Source organism: Natator depressus, chromosome 2 (assembly GCF_965152275.1).
Source record: "Natator depressus isolate rNatDep1 chromosome 2, rNatDep2.hap1, whole genome shotgun sequence".
NCBI classification, from domain to species: domain Eukaryota; kingdom Metazoa; phylum Chordata; order Testudines; family Cheloniidae; genus Natator; species Natator depressus.
In genome coordinates this window covers 223,109,583-223,132,066 of record NC_134235.1, presented here as the reverse complement: position 1 = coordinate 223,132,066, position 22,484 = coordinate 223,109,583, and the positions used below count along the sequence as shown (strand labels likewise).

Sequence of the window (22,484 nt, the reverse complement as noted above, 5' to 3'; positions counted from 1 at the left end):
GCGGAGCTCTGTAGATTCCCAGCAGGGAGTGCCTCTGAGCTGAGGTAATCAAGTGCAGCTGAGCTTAGCTCTGAAGAGGGGAGGCTGGGTTGGAGGGGGAAGTACTGCAGGCAGAAAAACTGTTTTATTTGTTTTTATAGATAGGTCCTGCTTTTTGGAGTTTAAGGGCTTAAGCTGTATGATAAGAATATGGCCAAACGTTGTGCTGAACATTTTGGTTTTGTTTATTTGTTCTTCTGCATACGCAAGAACTTTGTAAAGTAACTCTAGAGCCCCGGAGAGTGTTCTCTTTTGGTTGTGCTGTGTCTCCTGCAGAGTTTCTCTCCAGCTGTGGAGGCTCTGGCCCTGCTGCCACGGGATTTATCAAAGGGAGAAAGGTTAAACGTTGTGTTGGTCTAATTTTTAAACAATAAGTAGCTTTAACTATTTGTCTACTTTTTAAATGTGACAATTAGTGCTTGAATTTGAAGGGGGGTAGGGTAGGTTATGACACCCATTTCAATCTGCTGCTGGATTATCTGAAAGAAAAATAGAAAAGGAAGGAGAGAATTTCAACATACTAATACATTGAGAGCAAGGAGAGCATGACACAGCTTCCTGTCTTTCTGATCCTTGTCCTTCCCACCCCTCCCCTCTGCCACCAGTTTGAGCAATTTTATGATTACTAGACCTACTGTAAATTGGCCCATATAAGGCAGGGTTGCTAGTGAATAGAGCACTGGACTGGGACTTATAAAACCTGGGTTTCAATCTGGGCTCTTCTGCTACCTTGCTGGATGATCTTGGGCAAGTGATGTCACTCTGTGCCTCAGTTTCCCCATCTGTAAAATAACGATACTGAGCTCTGTTGTAAATCACTTTAAGATCTACTGATGAAAAGCCTTATGAAAGAGTCCGGTACTTACAGAATCCAATGTCAGAAGGGACCAATGTATTACTATTACGTAGCACAACTCAACATTTCCAAAAATTGAATTTCTATTCATTTAGGAGTTTGGTGTAAAATTTTCTAAAGCCTCTAATGCACTTAGAAGTCTAAGCCTAAATTACTTTTGAATATAGGACTTAGGCTCTTATGTCATTGAAGTACATTTTGCTATTGGTCCTTATCACCAGAAATACTTGTTCATTCTAAAATAACTAAGTAATGGCTATTGTTTGGTTTCATCCAAATTAGAACAATAGAAACTCATTATATGTTCCACAAACTGAGGTGTGGGAGTCAGTGATGACAGCTAAGGGCAATTATACCAAACTTTAAAAATAAACACACTATTCCGTTATAGTGACTGGGAATATCAGAGTAACTCAAGCCACAAAGGACTTAATCTGCTGCTATAATAGGTACACTCAAAATGTAGCAAGTGTGATCTTAAATGTAACTTTGGAACGTTTACAATTCTTCTAGGTTTCTTTCTCCAGTATTTCCTTGATACATACTTGCATTGTAAATGCTGGAAGGACTCATCTCTTTTTCACAGAGAAGAACGGCTTTTTAGAGGATTAAGAAGTATTTTTAGAAGGTTTTTCTACTTCGTTTCTGCCTCTGACTTGGCGCGGGGGGAGGAGAGAGGTTGGTGGATTTAAAAATGAAATATGCTGCCCTCTTCTGGCAGGTTTTGGAGTGTCCCATTGATCCAGGCAGGGGAGGGTAGAATTTCAAGCAGATGCTGCCTATTTGAATATAGTCGTAAACAAAACATCTAAAACACAGTTATGGGAGTGGAAAATCCCACAAGAGGGTGTTATGGATTAAAATTGGAGGGGGGGGAAGTAATTCTGAGAGGGACATTCTGTTTTCTGCATGGAATGGGGTTGTCATGTAGCTTATGGGCCGGTCTGCATTCTTTTGTCAGGGGAGAGATTTGACACCTCCTCTTGTATAATAGTTATAGGAACTACATACAGTGATTTTTCTCTTTATGTGAATTTAAGTTACTCCCTTAGGCATAGTTAGAGTTTATATAGTCTACCTAGCAGTAATAGTGAAATTTACAAAGAACTAGGCCTCCTGAGGTGTTCTGAATTGTGGTTGGTTTTTATATCTTTCCTGTGGTTAAAACGTCTGTTGAAAACAAGAAAAGGCCTCTTCTTTTAAACAATAGCCATCTTAGTGGTCGTCATAATGAGCTGTTGAGTGTCCAGTTCCTAGGAGTAGCTTTTCCATGTCCTTTTATATCATAAAAGGCTCTTTCAAAATATAAGAATCTTCAGTGGATGAAATAGTTTGGGGGGGGGGGGGGAGGAGAAGGAAGTTACTCAGCTAGAAGCTACTGAAACTTCATCCCTGCTATACACATGGGTAGAGCAGGGTGACTTTGTCTGCAGATCCTGTCTCAGTGTTGATGCTTTCTTAAATCTTGCTTGGGACAGAGGACAAAATTGGGTTTATGATGGAAACTCCTTAGAGCTGGACTGTGCAAGTGGACCTAGACAGGGGCGACTCCTGTAGCCTGTAAGAGCCCCATTAAAATAAATGAGGCTCCATACAGGCACAGCGGCCCCTTCACACAGACGCAGTTGCAGGATCAAGACCTTAATTATGGAACAGCAACCACTGTTCTGTAATGGTCATAGGCGCCTCTCAGGGTCAAATTCTGATTTCAGGTTCCCTCGGGCAAATCCCAGTAATGCCATTGGCTTCCCTGAGATTACTCTGGATGATAGCCTCAGAATTTGGCCCTGTTTTTTTCTAGATCGGGAGAGGGGACGGGTGATATCACACACCTTTGCAGCTGTTATTATTTGGAAACAGTTTTCTGTAAGGCTGGGGCAGCAGTGCATCGTTGCTTGTTGCCATATAAATCGTCTTAAAGAAAAATGAAAGTACTGCCACAATTTTATTTTTTAAATTTAGCTCAGCCTTGTTTCTCACTGAGGATTAGTTGTGGGCTAAATTGGCAGACAGCAGCTGTTTTTATAGTTACAGCCAAAATCATAAGTGTGTGGGTTAGATCATACACACATGGCTCACAAACAGCTTGGAACCAGGGGTTCCAGCTTTCCCTAAAATCCCACCTGTCCGTTTCAGCCCCAAATCGGGACATTTTCAGTCCACAAGAGTTAGAAGTGACTTGTCCTTCCGAGTTGCTCTGCTGAGGAGGGCGCTGCACACCTGTGTTTGCCCCTGCTCCAGGGTGCCACCAGTGGCTACCACACTACAAACTTCGGGAAAAACTTTGCCCTCGGGGGGTGCTGTTGCGCGTCCTGTACTGGCTTGTACCTTCATGCTTTGATTGCCCTCCTCTAATTTAGCAAAGCAGCTGAACCTCCCCCGTCTTGTTGGCTCTGCGGGGAAGGCTCAGATTCTACCTTTCAGACGATAGGGCAAAAATCTGCTTGCTTTTCAAGTGGGGGTGACTAGCTAGATCCCTTCGGATCCGATGCCAGGGGGCATCAGGCACCCCCCAGTGGGTGGATTCCCTGGTGCATCTCACACGCGCGGCGTGGGGGAGAGAGAACGTCCAGAGCCAGGGAGTTCAGGGCTGCGGTCCCCGGCCGCCAACCCCCGCCCCAGCGCGCCCGCTGCCCTGCGGAGCGCACTGCCTGTGCCCCAGCGGCCGGCCACCAGGGGGCGCCCCGGAGTCAACCGGCCGAGCGGCTGCCTCACTCGCCGCCGCGCGGAGATGCTTGTGGGCGCCGGGCGAGAGGCGGCGCGGAGCGGGGCTGCGGGTCCGAGCCGAGCCGCCCCGGGTCCCTGCGCACCAGCCGCCTCGCCGCTGCGCCCCGCGCTGCCCCGGGAGCGGGAGGCTCCGCGGCTGAGGAGCAGGATGCTGCCCCCGGGGCGCCGCTGGGAGCCCCTCGCCCCGCTGCTGCTGCTGCTGCTGTCAGGGATGCTCCGGCCGCCGGGGCTGGCGGCGTTCAACGTGGACGAGGAGAAGCTGACCGTGTACAGCGGGCCCGAGAGCAGCTACTTCGGCTACGCCGTGGATTTCCACCACTACACCGGCGCGTAAGTACCCGCGGGGCGCTTCCCTCCCAGCCCGGAGCCCTGCCCGGGAGCTCGGCGGCCCCCTCCTTGGCCCCAGCGCCGGGGCCACCGGAGACCCGCGCGGGGGTGGCCAGAGAAGGTCTCCATCAGCCCGACTCGTCCTGGCTAAAGCCAGCCGGGGCGCCGCTCCCAGCACCCCGGGGCAGGCTCGCCAGGAACCCAGCCTCGGGTGCGGGGAGGGATCTGCCCAAACCCCGAGCGGGGGCAGCCCTTTGCGGGCGTCTCTCTGGCACCGGCCGGCGAATGCAGCTCCAGCTGCCCCCTGGCCCGCCGGGGTTATCTATCTGCTGGAAACAGATGGGAATGAAAGCTCCGTGGAGCATGTGGCCACAGGGAAAGGGTCCTGCCGATTTCCGCCCGTCCCCGGGCTCTGGTGTGGGTGGCAGCGTGTGGGCACAAATGATCTGCCATCAGTCCGCCTTTATCTAGTGACGGTCACAAATGTTTTTGCAGAGTAAGCGTCCTGGTCGGTGCTCCCAAAGCCAATACTACCCAGCCGGACATACAGGAAGGGGGAGCGGTGTATTACTGTCCTTGGCCAGCCGCTGAGTGCAAACAGATCCCCTTCGATACGACTAGTAAGTACATCGTTATACGCATATAACGCGCAGATATTTCGCGTTGTATTGTATTGCGAAAGTCACCCCTTACTGCGAGTTGGTTCGGCGCTCCGTTCCCTTGTGTCTGTCAGTCTGATCTGAGTGTGGGTAGTTCCCCAGAGAAATTGCGCTCTTGGAGTTTGTGCGCGTCGGGGGGAGATGGTCCCTACAGAAATAACAATCGCGTGAAGTTGGGGATTGGTGCGTAGGCGACTGCCGCTTTCCATACGTTGAATGAAAGGTGTGGATTGCACGTAACACTTTTTGAAAAGAAATACCCACTTGCAAATGTTCAGAAGACCAAACTCCGTGTTTCACGTACCCCCCCCCCTCCCCGAACCGTGGAAATTGGTTGTTGGTCTCCTTCAGTGCTGTTTTCAACAAGGGATTTTCTGCCCATTCAGTCGGAGGCGGTACCTTATGCTCCATGCTGATTTAATTCTTTACAGAACGGAAGAATTTTCTTTCAAAATACTGAAAGTTGGATGCAAACTGATGTAGGCATAATGTGGATAGATTATATCCGACCACTTTCAAAATCCCAAGACAGATGTTTCTAATTTAATTAAAGGGAACACACATTTTAAACAATTCAGGCTGTTTATGTTTTCTCTTTATAGCCCTTGAAAATAATTTAAACCTAGTGTTTCCAAAAACATTTAAACTGAATGGTTTAATGTAGGCATATTTATACAATATAATCTTTAGAACAAAAGTTATAATTCACCAGACTGTATTTAATTTTAGTGCTTATTCGTCATACAAATATTAATATAATACAACAAAGCCTGTTTCTATGAACATAAATGAAATTTCGGTCAACTTCCCTATATCTAACAAATCAGCAACACAGTTCCCCAGCTGTGTGTGTGTGCACGCACACAGGCATGTGTGAAAGAATCCCAGCTTACTGTATTATAAACATTACAATACACCTGCAATACCTGGATATATACTGTAATAACACACATACTGTCTCTAATTCTATATGCACTATATGCATGTAGATGTATACACAGTATATGTCCCCTCTGCTGTGTGTATATATTTTAATATATGCATGTGTATATAGGTACACAGCAAATAATATTGCCAACACACCTACTATTTACATCTGGGTAAATAAGGGTAAATGTACCGTTATGCCACAGGAGCATACAATGAAGTACCATGTGTTTAAATGTAAATTGTTTTCAAGTTTTGAAGCTTCATCCAAAGTGAGGATCCAATACATTTGAAAATGTTATCTTGGGAAAGGATTACAGTGGAAGCATGGGGCCAGATCAGGCCCTTGTGTGGAAAAGACCACAGTGGGTGGCTAAACAGATTCAGGAAGACTCCACACGTTCTATCAGTCACAGAGTTTCTGAGAGATCTGGAGCAAAGGTTTAGCCTCTGGAGTAGGTAGGAGGTGTGGTGGCCAGAAGCAGTTGACTACTTGAAGATAACAGGGGTTTTAAGCTTTGCCATGCAAATGCCAGTTTGTGACCAGATGAGAGAACTTCATTTTCCAGAGTGGTCAGTCCAAAACTTTTCCAGAGCACTAAGCTGAAGCATAGAGTGATCTCAGGGAGTCCACAGAGGCAAGTCAATACCCTATTTCTATAGGGGCTAGAGAGAAGAGAAAGGAAAGGGTATTAGGATATGTATATATGAATGAATGCAAACATAAATTGGAGGTAGGACACGAGTACACAGAATGCTTTGCTATGTCATCACTGATTCAGTCAACATTAATTTATTTACACATCTGTGGCGTAAAATGATGCTACTTATGTTCAGCTCCCTTCTCTTTGGAATATTTTCAGCTGTATGAGCAAGTCTTCTGTTCCTTTTTATCTCCTCTCTACTCCAAAGCAGAGCACGCAATACTGCCTTTAGCCTGGAAGTTACTGTTTTAAATCTTTTTAATATACTTTCCTTTTTTGTGTTTGTAGCTGTAACGGGACACAACCAATGGTTTGTTAAATATTACAGATGTTTTCAGACTATTCTTATATGACCTTATATGACCTCTGTCACTGTATGAATACTTCAGACTCACTGATGAATTTATCCCTGCAATACCCCTTTGAGGTGATACTGTTCCCATTTTACAGGGGAGAAGCTGAGACACAGAAACAAGTTATTTAGGTTTGCACAAGGTCTATGATGGGGCTAGGAATTGAATCTGGGTCCCCTTCATCCCAGTCTAGTGCCTTAACCACAAGACCATCATTTCTCTAATATTAGGAAGTTTCACTTATTAAGAGTATAGTAGATGGGGAATTAAATATACTGGATTTAATTTTTAAAAAGGAATGTTTTACACACAGCAGCAGTTTTGTAAAAGGCATTGAATTTCTTGACATCAAAAGGGCTGGAAATAATCTTCTAAAAACAGAGGAGAGAGAAAAAATAGATGATTTCAAAGCTGAAAGCTTTCATTTTGATGCCCTTTTTATACAAAACTCACCTTTTTCTTGGACCTAGTCCAGTATTAGCTGCTCTTTCAGTCAAGTGTGCTAAGTACAATAAAAGGAAAACAAACTGCTGAATAATTAATAATCTGCTTCACTAAGATCAGAATAGAAACTAATGTGGTATACAGACAGAGAGAGAGAACACATTACATACCACTTAAATGATCATGCAAACTGACAGCTAAATCCAGAATTTCGAGCATAACAAGTCTTTAACGTTCCCATTCTGAGGATCTAGTCTCCCCTTGACACACGAGTAACTCACTTGTATTATTATTGTCAATGAGAGTTACCTTGCCCCAATGAGAGAAGCACACTTCGATTCTTTTCTCACTTGTATTGCCAACAATGACCATCAGACTTAAAAAAAGAGAAACAAAGGAATGCTCATTGAATGAGAACACTTTCCATAAGTTCCCTTTACAAAAGAGCCGTAATAATACTTTTAATTTACCCGAGTTTGGAATTACCTTGCGAACAGTATTAACTACAGAAAGATAGATTTTAAGTAATTATAAGTAGCAAGAATAGAGATCAAAGTTGTTTACTTAAGAAACAAAAATAAACTTGCAGTCTAAATTCTATAAACTAAACAGAATTTGAATCAAGCAGTGTCTCACCCTGATAGATGGTACAAACAGGTCACAGATCTTCAATACACAGGCTGGAACTGCCATTCAGCCTGGGACCACCCTCCCGCAGTACAAAGTCTTTGTCCTACAGGCATGTTTCCAGGGGTTTGAGTTGTGGTGGGAGTGAGGCCAAGTCATGATGTCACTTCCCCTCTGTTATAGTTTCTTCCAGCTTGCTGGAAAGATCTTTTGCTTGTGACATGGGGGTCTTCCCCCATTGGTCAAGCAGCATCCATTGTCTACATGCTCTCTCTGAGAAGTCTTCTGGGATGGCCTCTGGGAGAGTGGATTCCCTTTAATGTGATACCAGCATGTCTGGCTACTCCACTGTTGTACCTGAAAGGCTGGTTGTGTGTGTTCCCAACCTCATAACATACTTCAGTAACACCTATAGCAATACTTCAGAACTTCACATATAACAACAGCATATACAATCCAACATAATATTAATGGTCAATATTAATGGTCAATTAATATTAATGGTCAACCAATTAAGGCTTTTTAATATGATACCTCACAAGGCATACTTTGTCCAAAACATGTCATAATTGTGTGACAGTGGTGAATATGGGGATTTCAGCATGTTGCTTTGAGGTATAGAATGTCTTAGGGCAAAGTGTAAGGTCATGCATTTAGGAACTAACAACAAGAATTTTTGCTATAAGCTGGGGACGTATCAGCTGGAAGTGACAGAGGAGGAGAAAGATCTGGGTGTACTAGTTGATCACAGGAGGTTTATGAGCCGCCAGTGTGATGTGCCCATGAAAAAGGCTAATGCAGTCCTAGGATGCATCAGGCTAGGTATTTCCAGTAGAGACAGGGAAGTGTTAGTACCATTGTACGAGGCACTGGTGAGACCTCAGGATCTGGAATACTGTGTGCAATTCTGGTCTCCCATGTGTAAGAAAGATTAATTCAAACTGGAACAGGTGCAGAGAAGGGCTACTAGGATGATCTGAAGAATGGAAAACCTACCTTATAAGAGGAGACTCACAGAGCTTGGCTTGTTTACCCTAACCAAAAGAAGGCTGAGGGGAGATATGATTGCTCTTTATAAATACGTCAGAGGGATAAATACCAGGGAGGGAGAGGAGTTATTTAAGTTAAACATCAATGTGGAATCGAGAACAAATGGATATAAACTGGCCATCACCAAATTTAGACTTGAAATTAGGTTAAGGTTTCTAATCATCACAGGAGTGAAGTTCTGGAACAGCCTTCCAAGTGGAGCAGTGGGGGAAAAAGCCTAACTGGCTTCAAGACTGAGCTTGATAAGTTTATGGAGGGGGTGGTATGACAGGATTGTCTACAATGGCATGTAGCTGACTGCTAGGAGCAAGTATGTCCAACGGTCCATTATGGGACACTAGCTGGAGAGGGCTGTTAGTTACTACAGATCATTCTTTCCTAGGTGTCTGGCTGGTAGGTCTAGCCCACATGCTCAGGGTCTAACCGATCTCCATATCTGGGGTCAGGAAGGAATTTTCCCCTGGGTCAGATTGGCAAAGACCCTGAGGTTTTTTCTCCTTCCTCTGCTGCACGGGGCAGGGGTCACTTGCAGGTTTAAACTAGTGTAAATGGTGAATTCTCTGTAACTTGAAGTCTTTAAATCATGATTTGAGGACTTCAGTAACTCAGCCAGAGGTTAGACGTCTTTTACAGGAGAGGGTGGGTGAGGTTCTGTGGCCTGCAATGTGCAGAAGGTCAAACTATATAATAGTGGTAGTCCCTTCTGACCTTAGTCTATGACTTGAATTTCAAGCATGGTTCGTTCATCAACAACATTACAAATGCATCACCAGTATTTGAATTCATGCTATTAATATCCCCCCTCCACTCAAATGTGGAGAAAAAAGAGAGAGAGCTGACAAGTATAATGTAATGACATCAGTCAAGAGTCAGGAAGCTGTATTATGCCACATGCTAAATTTATAGTGGGATGGTAATTACAGTTGCTCTGTAATAAGTTATGGTTACTGAATGTTGATCTGGTTATTAAGATGTTTACTGTCTGAATGTATTGGTTTTGTTTAATATGGGGTTGTAAGGAAAAACAAGCAGGAAGGGAAGAAGAATGGCTCAAGATAAGCCTCTTCTCCACAAACCCTTGAGGGTTGTTAGGAGACAATGCTGGACAGGAAGAGGTGTTGGAACTGAGACCAGTACCTAGTGACAGATATAAAACTAGCTTTAAACGTCTGTCACTGCTTCAGAGTGCCTTGTTCCAGCTGCCAAACACAGAATGGATTCCTTAGTATTGTGCTATCAATATCTGTATACCAGAATACAGCCAGTTAGGCAGAAAGTCATCCTAACTGAGACCACGAATATCTGCTATGTGTTCATATTTGTGCAGAAAAATCACATGACATAATCTCGGTTGTTCACAGTGGATTATCCCAAATTGTCGTATATCACATAAGAATATGTAAATCTGTCAAGTCATGATGATTTTCATCCACAGGTGATAAAACTAACCCAAAACTAACTTGCAGTGTTTTATGGCATGTGATATGCATATTTGTGAGTGTTAATACCTAGCTTGTGGAAAGGTAAGGGGACTTCATTTTTTTCAGATAAGTCAATCCAGCACTTCTCCAGAGCACTAAGATGATTTAATTACTAAGCAACAACAGCAATTAACCCCTTAATGGTGTATGTGCTTTGCTCCAGTGGGGAGGTGAGATGTCTTTAAGGATTCTCTACTTTGTTCCCTCTTTTTCCCTCCCTCCTCTTTAAAGGTGTCATATTGCACGGACCTACCCTTAAGCAGTGGAAAGCTGGATATGACTGTCTTTGGAGTATAATGAGAGAGAGATGGGGTCAGAGGGGCATCTTTTAGTGTGATGTGAGCACTGGACAGGCAATCAGGAATTCCTGAGTTCCTATCCTGCTTTTGAAACAGATTCCCTCTTTCACCTTCAGCAAGTCACAACTTCTTTGTTTCAGAAATGGGGCTAAGAATACCCACTTATGTACTAGCTGTGAGGCTTAATTACTTAATACAGGAGAACCTCAGAGCTATGAACACTTTGGGAATGGAGGTTGTTCATAACTCTGAAATGTTTGCAACTCTGAACAAAGTGTTATGGTTGTTCTTTCAGAAGTTTACAACTGACCATTGACTTAACACAGTTTTGAAACTTTACTATGCAGAAGAAAAATGCCGATTTAAGATCTTAATTTAAATTAAAAAGCACAGAAACAGTTTCCTGACCTTGTTAAATCTTTTTTTAAATTTTCCCTTTATTATTTTAGTAGCTTACATTGAACATCGTAAGGACGTAAGACCATAAGAATGGCCATACTGGGTCAGACTAAAGTCCATCTAGCCCAGTATTTTGTGTTCTGACAGTGACCAACACTAGGTGCCCCAGAGAGAATGAACAGAACAGGTAATCATCAAATGATCCATCCCCTGTCACCCATTCCCAGTTTCTGTACTGTTTGCTTTTTTTTTTTTTCTTTTCGTTTTCGGTCTCTGCTGCTGCCTGATTGAGTACTTCAGGTTCCAAATGAGGTGTGTGGTTGACCAGTCAGTTTGTAACTCTGAGCTTCTGCTGAACTTGTGTTTTGAAGGTGAGAATTGCTCTGCAAGTACTAATATGGGCGCTGTTCCTTATGGTGACCAGAAGGGGTAGCAGAAGGGCAACTTGCAGAAATCTTTCCCCCTATTTGACTAAGTGCTTTACTTCCAAAGCATCCAGAACATCTTGCAGCTCAGGACCAAACTGAAATCCCCATTCTAACTATTTATACATCGGATCTGTTGGAAAACTAACAATACACATTTCAAAAACTCATTTTAAAATGATTTAGGTACATGATAGACAGTAACAACTTTTAAAAAGGCAGCACTGATGGGGCATGAATTTGCCAGTCTTCCAGGATTCAGCTCGTTCTCTCTCTCCTATGAGTGTGCTTCATCATATATTAGTCAGACAGGTTGTATTTTTCAAACTAACTGTAGAAAATATGAATAGTCAGTCAAGAAAAAAAGGGGGGAAGTCTAGGTTAACTCTGGCCAAGTGTGCAGTTGAGAGAAAACATGAGCCAGTTTGGCCAGAAGCTGAGCTGATTGTAACAAAACCCAGGTACTGCAGAAGGAAAGGATGAATTGTGAGACTTAGGAGATTTAGTTATATAAAAAAACTATTAACTGTAAAGATGATAAAATCCTATGGGAAATTTAGAATCCTGTTATAAAATAGGATTTGCATCTCAAGAGAAAATGTTAGGGGAGAAAAAGTCCACCCCACCTTCAAATTCTGATACTATTGATTCAACAACACCGGTTTTGCCTTACCATGGGCTTAATGATTCCCATGTAGAGTTCTGATTTATGGCAGGTATGTGGTTTCTTTTCCCAATCCCAATCACATTTTAAGGGGAAAAAAGGAAAGAGTAATTTAACTCCCATTGACTTCAATGATGATTTCCCTGAGACAGGAAAAAGTAAAAATGGAATAAAAACTTCTGGGTATGGTCCAATTAAATTAAAATAACTTGCATGAATGAACTCTAATGCACAATAAAAAAAATGTAAATCCACTTATGCAAAATCAGATTCATTTAAGAAAAGCCCCTCTCATGATAATCCTAAGAGATTTAACTGCTCCAAAACACTAATAAAAATAATATGTAATGCTTTCCATCCGTAGACCTCAAAGCACTATATAATGGAGGTCAGTATCATTACCTCCATTTTGCTGGTGTGGAAACTGAGGCACAGAGAAGCAAACTGAGTTTCCTAAAGTCAGTCTCCTGCTTTCCCAGTTTCCAACAGGACCAGTTATCACCTCTTTGCTTGGCCCACTAGACCCTGGTTCCCTAGATTCTAGTTCCAAGCCTTGTGATTGTGCTCAACACGTCTATGTGAAAGACCTAAAATCAACGCTCATGTGCATGTTAAGAAGGAAATTGTGTGACTAAGGCCTGGTCTAGAGTACAAAGTTAGGTCGATTTAAGCCACCTTGTGTCATCCTAGTTGTGCATGTGTCTATGCTTAAATTAGTCTCCCACTGATGTAAGCTCTCCATTACACCAACATAGTAACACCTCCCCCCAAGCAGCATTGAGCCATGGTCGATGTATTGAGGTCAACCCGGTGAATGTAGATACTGTTACCTGTGTCAACCTTAACAGTCCTCCAGCAGCTGTTCCACAATGCCCAACAGTGAATTTCACTGCCCAGGGGTCATGGAGAATGGAAGCCCCGCCCCATCCCTTTAAAACCCTGTGAATTTTTGAACCCCTTTTCCTGATTGGAGAGCCCACCTTGCAGCTCGCATTGTTGTGTGCCGCTGCCAGCTGACCATGCTGGCTACACACTTCAGATGCACTTTGGCTTGGAGTGGACAGGAGATACTGGATCTCCTGGGCCTGTGGGAAGAAGAGATTGTGCAAGTACAGCTATGGACCAGTCATAGAAATGTGGACATCTATGATCAGATTGCATGGCAGATGCAAGAAAAAGGTTACAACAGGGATTAGTAGTAGTGCCGCATGAAAGCAAAGGAACTGTGGAAGACATACCAGAAGCCCAGGGAATTCAACAGTCATTTCCAGTGCCAAGGTGCACACCTGCTGCTTTTATAAAGATTGTCATGCCATATTTGGTGGATACCCCACCATCCCCATGGGTACCCCGAACCACAGGCCCCTGGCATGACAGCGAGGAGGAGGAGAAGTAAGAGGGACATGTGGCCCAAGGGGTCCAGCTATGCCATGAGCCAGGACCTGTTTGAGACGCCATTGCAGCCCAGTCAGTCCCGGCAGTCGAGCATGGGTGAGCCTGATGCAGAGGAAGGAACTTTGGGTAAGTGTGTAAAATTTATTTCCCATTACAGTGACGCCTCCCCCAACTTCTCATTGGAATTTTCATGCGGATACTCTGCAATTCTTTCCCAAAGGTTTCTAGGGATGGCAGACACATTTCCTCCTCCAAGGTGGTACACTTTCCCACACCACTCACTGATAACTTCAGCAGGTACCACTGCAGTACACAGGCTAGTAGCATCTGGGCCTGGGTGGCTTCGGGATGCCATTAGCACCTGTGACCTTGAGGGGTTCTCCCTCCACACCTGCAGAATGCCTGAGCCAGATAAGGAAGAGGACTTGGGATGACATGTTCAGCAAGATCTTGCATCAGACTGTGAACAGAGGGCCTGGAGCATGAATATTGCAGTGTTTGGAGAAGGAAATAGTGGGCAGGAGAAAGGCCCAGGAGTCAGAGAGGGAGATGCAACAGTACATAATGGGGCTTGTCCAGCAGCACACACAGATGCTGCAGACTCTTGTGGACCTACAGGATCAACAATTGTGGGCTCACCTCCTTTTGCAGTCCATGGAGAACTCCAGTATAGCACCTCCCTACAAACCCCCTTAACAGTCCCTGTGGCATCAGGAGCTGCATCCTTATCCCTACTGCTGCACCCCGGGGGGGCGGGAGGGAGACACACATTAAGGACAACCTCAACTTCACGTACGCTGACTTGTGAGAACCACTGTTGATGAATGTGTAGCTAAAAAGGAAATGAATGTTCCTTCCCCTTCTTTAAGCTCTGTTCTATAAATTTGTTAAGATTTTAATGTATGCTTTTAACTTGCACAGAAATTTTTTGAAGTGTTTTTCATTACTCAGTAGAACTCTATTGTTTGGAAAATAATTCATCTTTATTAGTTCCCAACATATGCTGCGAAGTGCCTAGCAGTTCTGAAAGCGCCCACCTACTTGTTACTGTACAGAGTGACCCAACACATAGGATCAGTGACAAACACAGTGTTATAATCATAAACGTACAGCAAACACCACCAGATTAATAGGTGCTTTGTCACTTTTATATTCATAGATCTGCACCAAGCACCACACAGTTCCTAACAGGCCCCTAAACTGCAGGGCCAGTTAGAGCACAGTACACCACAACACATTACTCTTCTTTCAAAGCCTCTCTGAGATGTCTAGCTCCACATTGAGCTATTCTGATAGCCCTTGTGCCTGTCTGCTCAAACTCAGCAGACGCTCAAGTGGAGGGTTCCCCCTCCATCCCAGTGGCAACTTTTCTCCCTTTGCTTCACAAATATTATGCAGGCCAGAGCAGGCAGCTAGAACCCTTGGGTGAGTTTTTCTCACTGAGATCCAATTTTGTGAATACACGATGCCAGCAACCCTTCAATCTACCAAAAGCACATTCAACTATCATTCTGCACCTGCTGAACCAAAAGTTCAATCTTTTCTTGGGGCTGTCGAGGTGGCTGGAGTATGGCTTCATGAGCCAGGGGAGTAAGGGGTAGGCTGGGTCCCCCAGGATCACTACTGGCATTTCAACAGCACCACTGGTGAGCTGCCAGTTGGGAAAGAAAGTCACTGTTTGTAGCACCTATTAAACAGTCCCATGTTTTTAAAGATATGAGAGTCATGCACCTTCCCTGAACATTGATGTCAGTGAAGCATCCCCTGTGACCCACCCAGCACTTGCATAACCATAGAAAAATAGCCCTTTCTGTTGATATACTCTGTGTCATGGTGATCTAGTGCTGTCTGTTGCTTGACTGCAGTTTGGGATCCCCACTGGGATCCCCACTGCTGCAGATCCATCCATTATGTCCTGCATATTGCCAGTGCATGAGAGGAGACAATTAATTGCCCTGCACACTTGCATGACATTGCCCCATGCCCCTACAATGGATTTTCCAAGTGCAAAGTGATTTTCCATTGACTGATAGCAATCTGACGTTGTACGTTTCCACAGTATGATCAGCACTTGCTTCTCCATTGTCAGTGAAGCTCTCATTCTGGTGTCCCTGCCCTGGAGGGCTGGAACAAGCTTGGCACACAGATCCAGGAATATGGCCTTGTGCATCTGACAGTTCTGCAGCCACTGCTTGTCATCTCAATTCTGCATTATGATATGATGCCACCAATCAGTGCTCATTTCTCGGACCCAGAAGCAATGCTGCACTGCCTGAAGCTGCTCCATCTTTAACTGGTTCTTGCTATGTCCCACAGCAATCTGACTGCCTGGAAATCATCATGTTCCCCACTCCTCTTCTTTTGGCTCTGCAAATACCAGAGGATCATGCGTCCTGTGCCTGCAATGCTCACAGCAATGGAGCTGTGGAGACTCCAGGCTTCTGTTAGAGATGGTGAACAGCAAAAAGTCCCATGCCGGTTATGGGATTTTCAAAACAGGCACAGAAATTGTGGGATAGAGATAGTATTATGAGTTGGAGAAAGTTGCATGATGGGAACTTGACCCTACAGTCCCAGTCACCTCTGCAAGATTCATTTCTGCCCCACCATGCATTGCCAGAACTTCCCAAAAGACAGTGTGCTGGATGGTGGAGAGTTACCTACCCATAATGCACTGCATTGTACATAGAAACAAGCATTCCTGGTGAGTATGCACAGTGCCAGTGTAAGGATGCATGCGCACAAGCATTATACTAACTGCAGAGGCTTTATGCTGCTGTAACCTGCATTGGCAAAAGTTTGTATTGTAGACATGCCCCAAATGCGAGGCTAAGCACTGAAGTGTCTCCTCCTCCTGCATCTGCAGAGAGCTAGAGTGGTGACTAGCATAATCTAGGGGAGTAGAAAGGAAGTCCAGGGCATCAGGTGGGAATGATCTTGTCTACAGATTGGAGGTTACTGGATCAGAATTAAAATGAAGAATGGGAAGTGGATCTACAGTGTGGCCACTGGAGTATTAGCTATAGGTGCTGTTGCTTAGTCCACAAAGTCTCACCTAAGAGCAGACAGAAGAGGTTTCCAGGTGTTCAGCAGTAATAGTTCGCACTCATTCTTTGGGATCACAGCAAACCTACTGTCAGCACTGAATCCCCACTCTGGCACTTCGAGTGCAGAAGGTGGGGGCCCGCAAGGATTTTAAAAATTAATACTGGCCACTCCAGGCTTGTATTACACTCCCAAGGTTACAGTTTTTCTCTGACCTTGGCTTGGTAAATGCTGCCACCACCCAAATGCAAAAAAAAAAAACCCTTTGAACCCAGGAAGAAGCACTTGGGAATTCCTCCCTGTGGATTATCCTCAAGACCTTTCACCTCTTCCTCCCCCCTGCCAAAGAGCTGAGAAAGAAAACAAAGGAAATTGGCTGTGCCACCAGCTAATTAAACAACATACACAAACCTCTTCGGGACACAAAAATCCAATCCTGTTCTTAAAAAAGGTAAAATTTGTTAAAAACACAAAGAAAGGAAATACATTTGCAACTTAGGCTTTTTGCTAGTTCCTAAAAGAAACAATTACAAAAATTAAGCATCAAGATAGCTCTCTTGAGGTTTATCTTAAAGATTAGAAGCAAAACAAAAGCATCTGGGGTTAGCACAGGAGAGATACACAAGCCAAAATAAAGAAATAAACCTGATAATGTCTATTGAAACATTTCCTGTCCAATAATTTCTTCTAGGTATGGAAGATGAATTTTCATACCTGGTTCAAGCCTTACACAGCATTCCTGCTTATAACCTTGCTGCCTCATGTCTCCTTCTCCGGAGAACAACAGCCAAAGGGGAAGTTTTTTTCCCATTTTAAAAAGTTCTAGCCTCCCATTGGCTCTTTTGGTCAGGTGCCCACTTCTTTTCCTTTACCTGGGGAACTTTGTTAACCCTTTACAGGTAAAGCAAGCAGAGAACAGCTACCAAGAGGGATTTTACAGCTAACTGGTTGGCTGGGTGTCCATAAAAGGGAGCTAACCCCCCTTCATTTATCAGACCTATCTCTGAAGGGTTTCCCCAATGTTTTAGAGAAAAGAAAACAGCTTTTTAAAATGCCGAGGCAGTGCCTCAACAGTAAGAAAGTTCAAAACTTGATACCCATGTAAATAAATTTTATGTAATTGGAAATGGGAATTCCTGGCTTTTTAATGATACAGAGCTCTCTCCTCTAGTTCCAAGGAGTCACAAGATATGGGTCTGAATATTGTCTATCCTGGACCTCAGTAACTTGTGGGGAGAAGCACCCCATTTGGAAGAGTAAGAAGGAAGCATTTTTCTGACAGGTTGATTTTAAAAAAAAAAAGGCAGCATCAGTAGTTTGACAGCTGCACAGAGGTTTCGAATATCAGAAGTAGTGTAGGTGGATTAGTGGGCAGAATGCAGGTGAGGCTGTTGAAAGTGAATGAGAAAAGCAAAGTATTGTTACCACACAGACACCATAAAGTTATCCTTTCCCCCGCAGGTTTTTGAGGAGAGAGGAGAGGTTTGGGGTGGATGTATAGTGGGTGTATTGTATAGCTGGGATCAATTGTTTGAGTGGGATCTTTTTTCTCCTTTCTTCAGTTTGAGAAAATTGCTGTGCTTGCTTTTGTTTAAATTGTTTCAAATTTTTCATAAATATGGGTCTTTTGGAAAGGTGGTTTTGAATTTTTTAAAAAACCTAAATAAAATAACTAAATATGCAAATCAGTACTGCACCAGCAAATACTTGCATATGCACCCATTCAGTATGCTAATCCTGCATTTATCCATGCACAGAAGCGTTTGCAGATGCAAGTCAGGTACCTGCATGCTTAACTGCTCAGGATATGTCTACAATACGAAATTAGGTCGAATTTATAGAAGTCGGTTTTTTAGAAATCGTTTTTATATATTAGAGTGTGTGTGTCCCCACAGAAAATTCTCTAAATGCATTAAGTGCATTAACTCGGCGGAGTGCTTTCATAGTACCGAGATAAGCGTCGACTTCCAGAGTGTTGCACTGTGGGTAGCTATCCCACAGTTCCTGCAGTCTCCGCTGCCCACTGGAATTCTGGGTTGAGATCCCAATGCCTGATGGGGCTAAAACATTGTCGCGGATGGTTCTGGGTACATATTGTCAGGCCCCCGTTCCCTCCCTCCCTCCGTGAAAGCAGCAGCAGACAATCGTTTCACGCCTTTTTTCTTGAGTTACCTGTGCAGACGCCATACCACGGCAAGCATGGAGCCCGCTCAGGTAACCATCACCGTATGTCTCCTGGGTGCTGGCAGACGTGGTACTGCATTGCTACACAGCAGCAGAAACCCATTGCCTTGTGGCAGCAGACGGTACAGTAGGACTGGTAGCCGTCATTGTCATGTCCGAGGTGCTCCTGGTCGCCTCTGTGAGGTCAATCAGGAGCGCCTGGGCAGACATGGGCGCAGGGACTAAATTTGGAGTGACTTGACCAGGTCATTCTCTTTAGTCCTGCAGTCAGTCCTATTGAACCATCTTATGGTGAGCAGGCAGGCGATACGGATTGCTAGCAGTCCTACTGTACCATCTTCTGCCAGGCAGGCAAGAGATGAGGATGGCTAGCAGTCCTACTGCACCATCTTCTGCTGAGCAGCCATGAGATGTGGATGGCTTGCAGTCCTTCTGCACCATCTGCTGCCAGCCAAAGATGTAAAAGATAGATGGAGTGGATCAAAACAAGAAATAGACCAGATTTGTTTTGTACTCATTTGCTTCCCCCCCCTTCCCCCCGTCTAGGGGACTCATTCCTCTAGGTCACACTGCAGTCACTCACAGAAAAGGTGCAGCGAGGTAAATCTAGCCATGTATCGATCAGAGGCCAGACCAACCTGCTTGTTCCAATAAGAACAATTACTTAGGTGCACCATTTCTTATTGGAACCCTCCATGAAGTCCTGCCTGAAATACTCATTGATGTAAAGCCACCCCCTTTGTTGATTTTAATTCCCTGTAAGCCAATCCTGTAAGCCATGTCATCAGTCGCCCCTCCCTCCGTCAGAGCAACGGCAGACAATCGTTCCGCACCTTTTTTCTGTGTGGACGCCATACCAAGGCAAGCATGGAGGCCACTCAGCTCACTTTGGCAATTAGGAGCACGTTAAACACCACACGCATTATCCAGCAGTATATGCAGCACCAGAACCTGGCAGAGTGATACCGGGCGAGGAGGCGACATGGACACAGATTTATCTGAAAGCATGGGCCCTGCCCATGCATGCATCATGGTGCTAATGGGGCAGGTTCATGCTGTGGAACGCCGATTCTGGGCTCGGGAAACAAGCACAGACTGGTGGGACCGCATAGTGTTGCAGGTCTGGGACGATTCCCAGTGGCTGCAAAACTTTCGCACGCGTAAGGGCACTTTCATGGAACTTTGTGACTTGCTTTCCCCTGCCCTGAAGCGCATGAATACCAAGATGAGAGCAGCCCTCACAGTTGAGAAGCGAGTGGCGATAGCCCTGTGGAAGCTTGCAGCGCCAGACAGCTACTGGTCAGTTGGGAATCAATTTGGAGTGGGCAAATCTACTATTGGGGCTGCTGTGATGCAAGTAGCCCACGCAATCAAAGATCTGCTGATATGAAGGGTAGTGACCCTGGGAAATGTGCAGGTCATAGTGGATGGCTTTGCTGCAATGGGATTCCCTAACTGTGTTGGGGCCATAGACGGAACCCATATCCCTATCTTGGCACCAGAGCACCAAGCCGGCGAGTACATAAACCGCAAGGGGTACTTTTCAATAGTGCTGCAAGCTCTGGTGGATCACAAGGGACGTTTCACCAACATCAACGTGGGATGGCCGGGAAAGGTATATGATGCTCGCATCTTCAGGAACTCTGGTCTGTTTCAAAAGCTGCAGGAAGGGACTTTATTCCCAGACCAGAAAATAACTGTTGGGGATGTTGAAATGCCTATAGTTATCCTTGGGGACCCAGCCTATCCCTTAATGCCATGGCTCATGAAGCCGTACACAGGCAGCCTGGACAGTAGTCAGGAGCTGTTCAACTACAGGCTGAGCAAGTGCGGGATGGTGGTAGAATGTGCATTTGGACGTTTAAAGGCACGCTGGCGCAGTTTACTGACTTGCTTAGACCTCAGCGAAACCAATATTCCCCCTGTTATTACTGCTTGCTGTGCGCTCCACAATCTCTGTGAGAGTAAGGGGGAGATGTTTATGGTGGGGTGGGAGGTTGAGGCAAATCGCCTGTCTGCTGGTTACACGCAGCCAGACACCAGGGCGGTTAGAAGAGCACAGGAGGGCGCGGTACGCATCAGAGAAGCTTTGAAAACCAGTTTCATGACTGGCCAGGCTACGGTGTGAAAGTTCTGTTTGTTTCTCCTTGATGAAACCCCCCGCCCCTTGGTTCACTCTACTTCCCTGTAAGCTAACCACCCTCCCCTTCTCCCTTCGATCACCGCTTGCAGAGGCAATAAAGTCATTGTTGCTTCACATTCATGCATTCTTTATTCATTCATCACACAAATAGGGGGATGACTACCAAGGTAGCCCAGGAGGGGTGGTGGAGGAGGGAAGGAAAATGCCACACAGCACTTTAAAAGTTTACAACTTTAAAATTTATTGAATGCCAGCCTTCTGTTTTTTGGGCAATCCTCTGTGGTGGAGTGGCTCGTTGGCCGGAGGCCCCCCCACTGCGTTCTTGGGCATCTGGGTGTGGAGGCTATGGAACTTGGGGAGGAGGGCGGTTGGTTACACAGGGGCTGTAGTGGCAGTCTGTGCTCCAGCTGCCTTTGCTGCAGCTCAACCATACACTGGAGCATACTGGTTTGATCCTCCAGCAGCCTCAGCATTGAATCCTGCTTCCTCTCATCACGCTGCTGCCACATTTGAGCTTCAGCCCTGTCTTCAGCCCGCCATTTACTCTCTTCAGCCCGCCACCTCTCCTCCCGGTCATTTTGTGCTTTCCTGCACTCTGACATTATATGCTTCCACGCACTCGTCTGTGCTCTGTCAGTGTGGGAGGACAGCATGAGCTCAGAGAACATTTCATCACGAGTGCGTTATTTTTTTCTTTCTAATCTTCACTAGACTCTGGGAAGGAGAAGATCCTGTGATCATTGAAACACATGCAGCTGGTGGAGGAAAAAAAAAGGGACAGCGGTATTTAAAAAGACACATTTTATAAAACAGTGGCTACACTCTTTCAGGGTAAACCTTGCTGTTAACATTACATACATAGCACATGTGCTTTCGTTACAAGGTCGCATTTTGCCTCCCCCCACCGCGTGGCTACCCCCTCAATCCTCCCCCCTCACCGTGGCTAACAGCGGGGAACATTTCTGTTCAGCTGCAGGCAAACAGCCCAGCAGGAACGGGCACCTCTGAGTGTCCCCTGAAGAAAAGCACCCTATTTCAACCAGGTGACCATGAATGATATCTCACTCTCCTGAGGATAACACAGAGATAAAGAACGGATGTTGTTTGAACGCCAGCAAACATACACTGCAATTCTTTGTTGTACAATGATTCCTGAGTACGTGTTACTGGCCTGGAGTGGTAAAGTGTCCTACCATGGAGGACGCAATAAGGCTGCCCTCCCCAGAAACCTTTTGCAAAGGCTTTGGGAGTACATCCAGGAGAGCCGCGAATGCCAGGGCAAATTAATCCTTTCACATGCTTGCTTTTAAACCATGTATAATATTTTAAAAGGTACACTCACAAGAGGTCCCTTCTCCGCCTGCCGGGTCCAGGAGGCAGCCTTGGGTGGGTTCGGGGGGTACTGGCTCCAGGTCCAGGGTGAGAAACAGTTCCTGGCTGTCGGGAAAACCGGTTTCTCTGCATGCTTGCTGTGAGCTATCTACAACCTCCTCCTCCTCATCATCATCTTCTTCGTCCCCAAAACCTGCTTCCGTGTTGCCTCCATCTCCATTGAAGGAGTCAAACAACACAGCTGGGGTAGTGATGGCTGAACCCCCTAAAATGGCATGCAACTCATCATAGAAGCGGCATGTTTGGGGCTCTGACCCGGAGCAGCCGTTCGCCTCTCTGGTTTTCTGGTAGGCTTGCCTCAGCTCCTTAAGTTTCACGCGGCACTGCTTCAGGTCCCTGTTATG

At 45.2% G+C, this 22,484-nt stretch overlaps 1 protein-coding gene across 1 annotated transcript in view; it reads left to right on the top strand.

The window, feature by feature from the left end:
• Positions 1–3,626: 3,626 nt before the first annotated feature.
• ITGA8 (integrin subunit alpha 8) overlaps positions 3,627–22,484 on the top strand; it is a 178,738-nt gene continuing 159,880 nt past the window's right edge. Inside the window, exons 1-2 of the mRNA XM_074945995.1 lie at positions 3,627–3,952; positions 4,445–4,569. Of these exons, the coding sequence (XP_074802096.1) occupies positions 3,627–3,952; positions 4,445–4,569 (451 nt within the window). The remainder of the gene's footprint in view (positions 3,953–4,444; positions 4,570–22,484) is intronic.